A 13,055-nucleotide genomic window follows, 5' to 3' on the forward strand; every position below is an offset into this window, starting at 1 on the left:
AAAATGTGTCTCCGTACCTGCAGCTGCTGCTCCTTGAACATGTCGGGTTTTGGCGCGTTGAGGATATCGTCAGCAAGCTGGGCTTGACTGTCGATGTTGACCGGTGTTGTTGCTTTACTGGAAAGGAAGCTGTTGTAGATCTCTCTGGCACGTTGCGAGAGCTAAAAAAAAAAAAAAAGAAAAAAAAAAAGGATTTACTATGAATCGAATGCTCAATAATAACTACATACTACAAGAGGGATTCAAATGGATGCAAGTCTGTGCTACAAGTATTAATCTAATAAGGTGTGTTACCTGTTTGTTGTCATTCTCAGGAACATGGCTGAAGAATTCACAGGCCTGCCAGAACAGAATGTTCTCCTCACTGAACTCCTTCTTTAGAAACTCCTGCAGAAAATAAATGAAACACAGATTAAAAATGGAAGACGAAAAAAACAATCAGACAAATTCATGTATTAGTCTTAATCAGAAACATGTAGCAAAATCCGCAAAAGTATGAGTGAATAACAAGAACATTTAGTTTAATTTCCATTTTAGAAAAAGTTGAAAGACACATTTGTTCTGGTGTAAAAAGTAAAAGCAGGATCTGTTTGATATGATTCACCCAATACTGACACACAGCTGTGTATAATACTCAGTAAAATTGTGTTGTAATAATTTAATACTGCTATATTTACAGTGCCAGCCAAATTCATGAAAAAAAGCTGACAAAAATGTTTAAAATCCCCTAAAACAAATCCACTACTGTTCCTGTAGCAGAATATCACAAAAAAATGTTCGGAATCCCAAATTTGATTTGAACATCAATTTATTGTTTCTTGCTTGTTTGTTGTTTTTCTTTTTTAATCACGTAAAGCACTTTGAATTATTCAGTTGCTTAAATCTGCTATGCAAATAAAATAACCTTGCCTATATTTATTAAATGGGGAAATTAATGCCATTGTAGGAAATAAATGTTTTTAATGGGGGTTTTTATGTAATAGTGTCTCTTCTCCTTGGTCTACCAAGTAAACATATTCAAAATCAAAACAAGAGTAAATTGTATAATATTATAATATTCTGTGCTTGAAAGAATATTTTGTTGCAATGGATTTTCAAAAGGTCTCCTACTATTTCTGGGTGGAAGAAGCTTATTTTGGAATATTTCCCTCTTGACTTTCTAACATGCTTCATCCACTCTAAGACTGACATCTTTGCACACATACGGAAGCCGTTTTGGACTATCCTGCTAGAATAGAATAGAATAGAATAGAATAGAATAGAATAGAATACTTTATTGATCCCCAAGGGGAAATTGCTTATTTGTTGAAAGCTACTCCATCTTAGGTGATAAATAAAAAGTTTGTAAAAAAAATATATATACCTAAGAGTGAATAATAAAGAGTAAATAGTTCATAATGACTAGATATAAACAAATAAATAAATAACAAGCAATATATTAATCAATATACTGACCACATATATTGTGACCACATGTGCACCATCCTGTCTCGAGCATTTAGAAATTCTTAGACTTTGACTATAAAATGATGAAAATATGTATGCCCCCTATATTTTCTTTTCCTTTTTCTTTCCTTTGGACTGCACTGCTGAGCTTTTGTTTTGTTTTGTGTTGTTGTTCTTAAACCAAAAATTAATAAATATATCTATAAAAAGATTTCATAGTTACCAAATTTTGGTACCTCTAACAAACAATTTAAAATAAACAGAAGTAAACAGAGAGGTCCAGAGACCCACTTTAGTCACTGGTCACTAACTTGGATGAGGACTCGTGTTTATCTTGTCACCAAGCAGAGGAAGGAAAGTGGTAAAGAAGTTAAAAGAAAACCTCTCTCACATTGGAGAGATGCAGCAAAGAGAGGCATCTCAGGGTCGATAAATGTTAGCCCACTTTTATATTCTACCATCAAAATGTGTGGAGTTTACTAAATCTACTTGGACTTCAACTGAAGTTATATGTTTAGGTCAGATAAAGATTGAATTCAACCTTTTAAGAAAAACAAGTTTGTCACCCACTTTTAGGTAAGTTTGAGGATCTGCGATGCTGTGGGCTTGATTCTCTCCCTAAGCTTCTGGGAATCTTGTTAGACTATGTGGTATCAAGAAACCTTTGAAACAACAGCAGATTCAAGTGAAAATCTGACTGACTGTCGAAAGTCTGACAAAATATACTGCTCAAAAAAATAAAGGGAACACTTTAAGTGTTAAACACCTGTTTAAGTGTTCCCTTTATTTTTTTGAGCAGTGTATTTTGACACTTTACCCAGAAATGTTCATCACAATTCTGCAGCAAAACAATTACGTGAACACTCACTTTTTACACTTGCCATTAAAAAAACATTAGAAATTTATAATACATTGTTATTGACAAACAGATTTAGAGTCTGTTTGTCCACAGCATCTGCTGGTGAGCAACGTTCAGGCGATGTTATTTTACCGAAAAGTAGCGGACTCCTACAGGGTCCTGCAGCAGCCGCTCGAAGCAGACGGCCCAACTGGCCACCCTCCTCTCGGTGTGGCGCCGGTGACTCTGGACGCTGGGCAGGCTGGCATTACTGTTCAGACTGTTGTCACTGCTGCATCCCTGCAGCTCCACGCTGTTGAGCTCTGTGCATAAACAGGGATAATGGTATAATTTATTAAGTACATTTATATGCAGTGCTTTTCTAGTTACACCACACAAAGAACTTTACAGTTGAGCCACATTCAGTCAGCTACACATTCACACACAGATACACAGATCTACTTGGGGCTACCTAGGGGCACATCAACATGTGGAAGCTGGAATCAAACCCACACGTTTCAAATTGCAAAGCGATTTTCTCTATTAAGTTGCTGTAGTTTCTTAAATTTTCAGTTAAGGTTCAAATCTGCTTTGCTAACCAAACCCTTAGGATAAAAAAAATTTATTTTATTGAAATCGGCAAATCAGACGTTTATGATTCTGATAAATGATTCTGATATCATTTATCAGAATTGATAAATGATAATAATAAAAGCTGAACCTGAATAGTACTTTTAATCACACCCTGTGGCTAAAACTGCAACTTTTTGATTACAAGATTATTTTGTTCGCAATTATTTGCATACTTTTTTTTAACTCCTTTTGAATCAACTGCAAAACAAGAGGAGATCTGAATTAATTTTATAAATATTAAGCTACATCAGTATTGTAACAACATCTTTTATTACAAGGCAAGACATATGAGGTCCCCCAAGGTTCCATCTTGGGGGCCCTCTTATTTAATATCTGCAAGTTCCTGCTATCTCAGATTATAACACGTAATAAGATTAGTTATTAACAGAACTATGGTGATGATACACAATTCTACATTACAATGTCAGCAACCCAACCCAGCATCGAACAGATGCTTAGAACAAATCAATGCATGGATGTGCCATAACGTTCTCCAGGTCAACAGAAACAATATAGTAGTTATTATCTTTGGACCTGAAGAGGAACAGCACACAGCTTCAGCTTTTACAGATGGAAACTAGAAATGAGGCCCAAAATCTGGGTGTAGTGATGGACTCAAGAGGGAATTTCAGTGGAGTCCGCTGTGATTGTACTGAAAGCAGCACAGTCACACTGGAACTCACTAAGCACCAATGTTTCCCCTGTCAGTTTTATAGCACAGGTAGAAACCTGCCCTGGGAGACCATCTTCTGCTCCTGGGTTTCTCTTTTGCAACAAAACACCTAGATACAGCACTTTCAGAAGTCCAATAGGTTAAAACCAAGCTACTTATTCACAATAACTTTAATAACTCTTTATATCCTTCAACCGGTTTATATATTTAAACTTAATGTCTATATGCTGTGGGCACTTGAACCTTATTAGTGCCCACAATCCTGGCCAATAAAGCTGACTCTGTTTCTAAAAAAGTCGTAATTCTAAAAACACTTATAATATTCAATCTAATAGGCTTTCTGAATCAATCCATGCTTTATTATTCTTGGGAGAGTCTTGGTCAATCCAAGAATTGCTTGTTTTTCCCACTACTCCGCTGCATTGTGCCCGTGTTCCTACCATTTAGCTCTGATCAGTGTTATATTCATGTTTGATAATAACCAGACGTCTTGTATAGCTCAGACACTTTTACTAAATTATCTTTTCATGGATCTGCTCACACAGGTTTCTCACAGGTCCGTCACAAAAACTCTCCCCCTCTGTCGCAATATTCTTTACAATTATACATAAGCATAATTCATTCAATCATCACAATCAGGAGGCAAAGAGGGGTGCTGAGAATAACCAGCAAAGAGCTGCAGGCCAGACTAACAGAAAGTGGCCTGCTATGTTGAGATAAAACCAAAAGGAGAACAGCCACAGGGAGGACAGCGGCAGTCAGGTGCCCTGAACAACGCACAGGCCGTAAATAAATATTTTTTTTAAAATGTGAAAGAAGATTGTACCCACAGCTAAAGTGCTCTCTGATTAAAAACCTCCAATCCGGGCGATCGGTGGACACTTTCAATGTGACTTCTGCTTTTGCACTATCAGTGACAGTTTTCACACCGGATCTTTAAAATTGTTTGGACCAAAATGACTGTTTTTATTCACATTTCACACACATTTCACAGCAAAGTTCTCTTCAAGAGCAGATTAAAATAAACTCCTGAGGCTTCTGCTAAATATTAATGAATATTTATCACTGTATATAAGGAGAAAACATTAATCTGTGTAAACCTGTCTGTGATGTCTAAACCAAGAGCTCTGTTCAGCGTCACAGACCCCAATGCACATATCACAGAGGCAGACCGATAAAACAAAGTTCTCTCAAAAAAATCTAACTAAAAATACACTAAGCAGCGGCTTTATACAGCAGGTTATAATATCTTGTTAAACCGTATTTTTTTGTTTCTCACAAAAACTTGATGTTAGGCTGATCTCACCCAGCAGCTAATATTTCCACAGTGTGTTATTTTATCACCACTCATTTTGCATACTGGCAAAAATGTTCAATTTCACAATCGTCTTAGCAGAGCACCTTCTTCTACCTGTTTCTTTCAAATCCACACTGCTTTGTGTTAGTCTATCACATAAAACCCCAAAAGAAATATTCCATTATGTGAATGAATTTGAAAAATTGTTAAATATTTCAAGAGGTCTGAAAACCTTAGCAACAGATGTTTTTTGTGTTGTTGTTTTTTTTGCCATGAGACTCACAGGAGAAATTGTTTAGCATACTTCTTAAATCCAGAATTTAAGCTAGCTCTGCTTAACAGACAGGGATGTAGGTAAAGGCAGCACACAAAAGGTAAACAAACATTTTCCTGTCTTAAATTACTGTCTACACTTTTAATAGTGCAACTTTAAATGGTTTTCTGTTGTAATAAATGGAGTGATTAGCCAAAATGCTAACTGTGCAGTATACACTAAGTAAACCCCCCCCCAAAAAACTGCAATATTTTATCATCAGCCGTAGCATTAACATTCCTCTAAAACCTCATTCTGTATAGTAACTAAGATATTCAATACCACAGTCTCCACCATTCAGTAAGTTTTATTGCTCCTTCTTGCGCTCTACATTTTCCTCCAGCCGGAAAACAATCTATGAAAACTCCTGCGATCTCCTCACCTGGGTAGAGCTGGTAGGAGCCTGTGTGGTGCCAGCGGGGCAGGTATCGAATCCTTTGGGGTAACCAAGCCCCTTCATCCATAATCACCCTATCAGGGGCCCTCTCACTCCCCCCCTCAAAATTTCAAACACTCCAGCCTGAACAAATAGTCCAATAAAGGGCACAAACAGCTGACATCACAGGGAGGAAGAGACTGGAAAAAAGGGGGAAAGCGAAAAAGGTGCAGAAGGAGACGCTGCCGTTGGTTAGCAACCTGGATGACAACCTGAGGAACCACAGAGAGAGTTGGGTCGCAGAAGGCACACACACCTGCATGCACACCCCCACACAGGCACTAGCTTCCAGCTAGGTAAGTGATCCAAGTGCACGCAGGGCTTGAGATGGTAAATAATTCAGAGTCGAGGGAGGGGACACTAAAGCACAAACACAAACTCACGTCACAGAAACACACACACTTGAAGCACAGCATTGATGAAGGGCTCGTTAAAGGAAGGCCACTACTGAGACTAATGAAGCCTGAACCCCAACACTACTACTACTACACACACACACACACACGCGTGCACACATACTTACCCACACGCACACAGGATAAAAAGCTGCCATTTATACTTTTTGATGATTCAAAGAATCCATGCTATGATTAACCTTCTCAAATGCAACTGTTTAGAGGATTCATAGCAGAAAACTACAGATATAACAGGAAAGAATGACAATAAAGACAATCAAATACTAAAATGTGGTGTCAACACATTTCAGGCTAGACTGCTGAAGGTAAATTCAGGAAGGTTTATTCACACATGTATGGATTACTGACTATCTCGCATACAGACCACATTTATCACAATTCGTATCTTATAGTGAGGAACTCGGGCGTCCCACGGGGGACTATCCTCTCTCTTCTCTCCAACGATGTCACACATTACAGAACAGATCCATTCTGGGCTCTATTGTGTTGATTCTGCACATATTTAGTGTGTTACTGTTGAAGAGCTTTAGTGACAACTAGAGTACCAAGTGGTATAAAAAACAACAAACTCAATTTAGATCTTATCACTGCAGAGCAGACGTCCCAAGGTGTGACAGCATAAAAAGCTCACAGGACGATAGGGGGTCACATTTTGTAAGGAAGAAATACTAGCAAGGACTGAATGGTGCGGAAAGTCTATGGATTGTATTTCTAAATATATTTACACCAAGTACATCATACCTGTGGAGTATGTAAAACTGAACACAGCAAAATAATATTTATTTTTAAATTTTACAAATAATAATAGGTTTAATAACTACTTTTTGCTGTTAATGCATTGACAATGTCTGTAGGAATAAATTTCAAGAAAGAAAAAAACATGTTGCTAATTATTTCAGACACTGTTCCTCATGTGGTAACCCCTTTTTGGATTTTTTTTTACAACTTTCTTTAGCTTGATTATGATAATGCAAGCTAAAAACTCAGTGTTTTTCTCAAAATAAATTTAAGGAACAGACCAATTGATGTTAAGGAAAATAGTTTTTTCCATAAACGTTACAATCTTTATGCTGTTTATCTCTCACACACGAGCACAGAGTGGGTTTAACTTTGCTCATAAATCACAGAACAGTGATTCACTGGTCTTAGTTACAGAGTAAATAAAATCATAAACTTTTCTACATTAAAACTGAGCATCAACTACAAACTGCTTAAAAACCTTTTGTCTACCACTTCTTACATCTTTTATCTCCCATCTGCCCTCAGTTAAGCCTTATATGTTAATTTCTGGCATTTCATCAGAATGTATCCACATACTAATTCATTGCAACATGCAACAACTTGGCAAGAAAAACATGTTGTGACATAGCACATCCATTTTACTTCCAGAGCCAAGTAAAATAGATTTACTTGGCTCTGGATCAAGTAAATCCATTTGCAAAGTGGTAAATTCATACCCAAGCGCCATTTGGTTTACGTCCTTCTATAATTTTGCACCTGAATAAAAAGAACAAATCTATATCACTTCAATTTTCTTGGTAGTTTTAAGTGTCAATGCAGAAAGCATTAGGAACACATGACATTTGTATTAGTCTGATTATGATATGTACTATTGATGAAAATCATGAAAAGGTCAACATGCCATTTTTCATGTATAATTGAATTGCATTCTGTAAAATTTTCCAAAGACTTTATTTTTAACTTTTTCCATTAGTTGAGCTTCTGATCTTTATTTAGGCCAGATGACTCTAATTAAATATGACCAATTAAAAGCAAAATAACCTAGAGTGACCTCCTGTTGGTGGACATTATTTATAGAACTCCTCTAACCAAATTTCCTTTGGTTTCTCTATGAGCAGAATGTAGTAAAGTACTTTGCATAGTTCAAAGTGAGCAAATCCAAATGAATACTGCCTGGTGCAAAACGTCCTGTGGGAGATGGCTCCAATTTGTTCTTGGAAATGTCCGATGCAAAACTACTAAAAGTGCAAAGGTTTGAAATAGCTAAAGGGTGAAATCATTATATTACGAGAAACGCAAAAGCACCAGCATCCTTTCAGAGTTCAACTAAACACAACAAATGAGCTTGTTTCTGAAATAGTCTCACAACACCAGCATAAAAGTGAATTTTGTCTTTTGCTGGAAAGGAGAAACTAATTTAAGCTCACAGTCAGTGTGTTATGTACAACTTTTTGCTGCATATCTCCACACAGTTAATGTGCTGACACTATGAGACTGTGCATTGATTGCAGCTGTTGAAGAGCAGACAGAGGTGGGGAAGGAGCTGAGCAGGTTGAACCAGATTGTACCCGAATCTGTTTTACCCGAATATGTTTTACTATTTAAGATGTACGTAGAGTACCACTGAATTTGATCTGTTTTGATATGAACCCAAATGACATAAACTCACTTGTCGATTTGATTTGAAACCACTAGAAACAACAGCGAGCACTCACGCCTTTAGTCAGTTTGCAACATCCATTATTCTTTAGGAACTACAGTACTGAGAGGGAAAAATGGCAACAGGAAGAACAAGGAAGTTACCAGCACACTAAAAGGGCTCAAATGACTTTAGAAACAATAAGAAGTTTAGCAGCAAAATACACAGAAAGACATCTACAGGTAAGATTTATTCCCCTTAGTACTGAAGTGTTTAAGTGGCTAAACATAATACTCTACAGTTGGTCATTTATCATAACCCAGTTGTAAGTTCACTGCTGAGATTCAAAATATAATAAGAAAGCATTCTGGCTGGTGTTAAATGTTTAAAAGGCTCATGTACTCACCTCCATCAGAGACTGCCGCGGACTGAAAAAAGAAACACAGAGACATGGGTTAGGATTGTTCCTTGGCCCAGAGCTACACACATTTATCCAGGCTCCCACAGTCTGTGAGGGCCATGAGGCAGCTGCCTGGACATGCACTTTCAGCCACATGGAGGCTGCTACAGGCCAGGTCCCGTCATCGGACACATTTTCACTCCATAACAAGTTAGTGCCCACTCTTATTGTATTCAAGGTGGGTGGAGTCGCCTAAACAGGCTGCGCTTGCTCTGCAGGGAAACTTCCTTGCTGAGGGGGAGGGGCTTACTGTGTGTTTTGCTTTGAAAAAGGTAAAAACGGCGGCATGCCCTCGATTTTAAAGTAAGGTGAGATGTTTGTCTACATATCTGATATCTAAATTTAACTCAAAGGAGCTTATATAGAGAGTAATATACACGAAAACAACATTTAGATTCTTTGTATGAAATGGAGCTGGTGTCACTTAAGCAATAACCTATGAATGACAATTAGTGTGAAAATCATACAACACCACAAGCTGATAGCAGTGGATGATATAGCCACACCTGATTGCAGGGAAAAACGACAATTGAGCGATAATGGCATTGTCTACAACAGGCCTGCTCAGCAATCAAACTAAACAAAAATATATTGGTAAAACATGTTAATATTACAAATATTACAAATAATTATAATATTTATGTACTTCCTGTTGCTATCTGTGTTGTAATTCCCCTATTTAATTGACTTCATAGAAGTCCTTGTATGCAGAACCAAGAGAGTTTGGGCTTAGTAACGGCACAACAAAGAGTTTTTGAACATGGTTTCGTCTTTACTACATAGAGAAGGAAACAAAAAGCCTGCAGCAGCTACTAGATACCAAGTTGCAAATGATAAAGGTAAGTTAACATTCAACCATATGTTTGCGCTCTTCACTCTGGTTTGTCTGTTTAACTTCTTATCAGCTGATCAGATTCATTAGAGTATAGGGTGCAGCTTATTCACAGGACAGTCGAAAACAATAAGGCGAGTTTTTGTATTTATTCTATTAGATGAAGACAGCAGAGAAACTACAACTTCCTTAAAGTCTTCACCATTAAGAGTCTTAAGAATATACAACTCTAGGAAAAAATTAGATGACTAATCTTAACATTTATATTAAAAAAAATACATGAGTAAAATAAAGGCAGTTGTTTAATTTAATGAACTTCCAAGAATATTTCTCCCAAATTCCAAATGAACTATTGACTTTTAGAGCAGTTATTTGCAGAAAATGACAAAATGTCAAAAAATTATTAAGCCTCCAATAAAGCAAACACATAAATAACTTTACAAAACATGAAACAAGTGTTTAAGCTTAGGAAGAGTTCAGAAATTAGTATTTGTTGGAACAATCCTGCTCTTCTTTCACAGCTTTTATGCATCTCGACTTGCTCTCCACCAGTCTTTCACATTGCTTTTGGATTCAGCTAACCAGTCTTATTTAAGCATTTAGTGATGGGTGATGGATTCACACTGGAATGCAATGACTGTCACACACATACATCTGCTGATAAGAGAATGTTCAGTGGTTTCTTAATTTTTTCCAGAGCCTCTCTTGGAACTTCAAAAAACATTCCTTTTTCAAAGCTAATTAAAACAGCTTACAGTATCGTCTCTGCTTGCAATGCTGTGAGGAAAACATTCTCTATCCTTTCAATAAAAACAATAGTGTCCTATTGTATCTGAGAATATATGGATATTGAGTCCCGTCAAACAATTTGAGACATATTGTATGTTTATTAAATGTTAATTAGGCTTGACACAAGCTCTCAAAATTGTTAAAACATTACAAGATGTTCTCTGGACTAAAACTTATAATATGTACTGGAAGTATGCACACCTGGATCAAAGGTTCTTGTCATGTAAAAGATCATTATATATTAGTCATATTTTTTCAACTTTACATGTGACTCATAGCCTGCAGAATTCAATTCAACAAAAAAAATCTTTATGTGGAAAAAAAAACGTCCAAAAGTTGCAATAACCTAGATACAAATAGCTGCTCACAAGCTCTTACCTTGTTGAAGCAATTTTGTTTGCAAATTTAGCATTCAGTCCTCCTGACTTCACATCAGCCATCAATTGTATGATTCTTATAAACCTATAATAAAGATCAGATGTCCGGGTGGGACAACATTACCAAAAGATGACTCTAAACAAGAGACGTGCAACACTGTGAGGCTGGAGACAATTCTGGCAAGTGTTTGTGTTTTCCATGTGACAACAATTGGCTGTCTTCTCCGAATGTCTGGACAAAGGAATAGGATTACAAGACTGACATATTTTTGTCCAAAGTAAACATCTATGCCTGTATAAAATTTCCCAAAACCCTGTGGGAGGTGAATGCTTGGGCCACAATTCCAGATGGTATATTTGGCACATGAGCGACAATACAAATTATCAAAAGCACACTGTGACCTTTGGGAAATGTTATGATGAAAGGGATCTTTTACCTAGACTGAACTCTGTTTATTTTCCAGGAAGATATAATTATCTGTTCCAACTAAATGTTAGCATTGACCCAAAACTTCAGGTGTCTGCTAGAAAACCTGAGCAGGATTTAATTTTCGGAATAGTGAATCAAAGCATCTGTTAAAATTAACAAAAAACAACTTAATGACTCAAGAATGAATCAATGTTATTGAAAAGATCAAAACCAAAGTTTAGGTCTAATTCTAGTGATGAAAATTTGTGGCGTTTTATGTGGATTTCATTGAGAAAAGATTTCTTCACAATTTGACAGATTTGGAGAATATTTGGACGATATAGTGAATAAACTTTGACAAGTGAGGGTTTACAGCTGGTGGACTCGTAACTGAATCTAAAGGCCATTCAACCTGGTTTTCGCTTAAGGGTGTTATTCCATTTTTGCAAGCCACAAACCAGTCCATCTCAGTGACGGACAGGTGAGCTGTGCAGGGTGCAGCCCACCTCTTGCGCCACGGTTATAGGCCCCCTCACAACCTTTTAATTTTGAGAAAGTATGGGACATTTTTGGCATTTTTTTGCTACTTTATTGACACAACACATAATAAAAAAAGCAACACAATAAAGCTAAACTTCTGTTAGACAAAATTCAGTTTCCTCAATACCAGAACACAGAAACACAAACCATGCACGCAGCACGGATTTGTATCTCAGACATGCTCAGCTGGGATGAGATCATTCAACACAGACATCAGTAATGAAGCTAACTGTGGAACAATGAAAACCTCTGTGACTCAGACAAAGTAATGGATAAATATATAAAAAGACAGACAGGTGAGCAAGACAGGACAGGAGAGGTGGGGAGCTGTCCGAGACAGGACTGCCTGCCATTGAGAATATGTGAGGCGATGGAGGAAAAACAGATGTAAATAGCAGAAAATACTAAACTAATATCAGCAGGGGAGATGAAAGCATTTCAGCTATCAAGATATTGACTTGTAATGATTGTATTACCCTTCACAGACATGTGGGAGTCTTGTGAATAAAAAGATATTTCTAGAGTATTTTTCACAGCTAGTCATGAGAAATGCTGCAACTTCATTTCTAGGAAATCATGTTTTTCCTCTTTATTTCTTATATTTGATAATAAATAGACTGAACTCAAATCTCAGTGAATTTCACAGCGTGCAAGAACCAAACCAAAACTCAAACTGCTTGTATCACTGCCTGTTCACTGATACAATCAAGTGGAAATCTGAGTTTACATTAAGCATCAGGACTCCGTAGTTAATGAATACCCATGACTCACCCACGAACAAAGAGCCTCCTGAACTCAAACAACGAAGCCATGCTATGTCTACACATGACAAAACTTTTTAAAATAAGCAACTCTGTCAAGGGTGAGCCTTTTTCTTATGGTGTTTCTGGCTTTTCTTTAATTGGCAATGGAACCAGCCATGTCCTGTGGGAATGACTTTGCATTGTCAAAACAATGCCTCTTAATGATTTAGATTATTACTAAAAAATTATTTTATGCCAGTACCGGTAATTCCGTTTAAAATGTGAAACATGTTTATTACATAGATTCATAAAACAATGAACAGCTGTACCTGTGTGTTTCTCCTTCTACTCAACTTTCTATTAATGTACATGGAGACAGCCCTTTGTGAACAACCAGATTCTTCAGAAAACAAAAACTGACTTATTTTCCTCATGGAGGGTTTCAAACGAGTCGACAGAGTTCCTCATGACTG

General features: G+C 37.0%; 1 protein-coding gene across 4 annotated transcripts in view; it reads right to left on the reverse strand.

Annotated features, from left to right (window-relative positions):
- Nucleotides 1–13,055, reverse strand: part of rgs12b (regulator of G protein signaling 12b) — a 62,570-nt gene that overhangs the window by 8,703 nt on the left and 40,812 nt on the right. For all 4 annotated transcript variants that reach the window (XM_028017388.1, XM_028017387.1, XM_028017389.1 and 1 more), the window contains 4 exons: nucleotides 8,839–8,860; nucleotides 2,438–2,607; nucleotides 295–387; nucleotides 18–161 (listed from right to left, as the gene is read on the reverse strand). In XM_028017388.1, the coding sequence (XP_027873189.1) occupies nucleotides 18–161; nucleotides 295–387; nucleotides 2,438–2,607; nucleotides 8,839–8,860 (429 nt within the window). The remainder of the gene's footprint in view (nucleotides 1–17; nucleotides 162–294; nucleotides 388–2,437; nucleotides 2,608–8,838; nucleotides 8,861–13,055) is intronic.

This window comes from Xiphophorus couchianus, chromosome 5 (assembly GCF_001444195.1).
Source record: "Xiphophorus couchianus chromosome 5, X_couchianus-1.0, whole genome shotgun sequence".
NCBI lineage: Eukaryota > Metazoa > Chordata > Actinopteri > Cyprinodontiformes > Poeciliidae > Xiphophorus > Xiphophorus couchianus.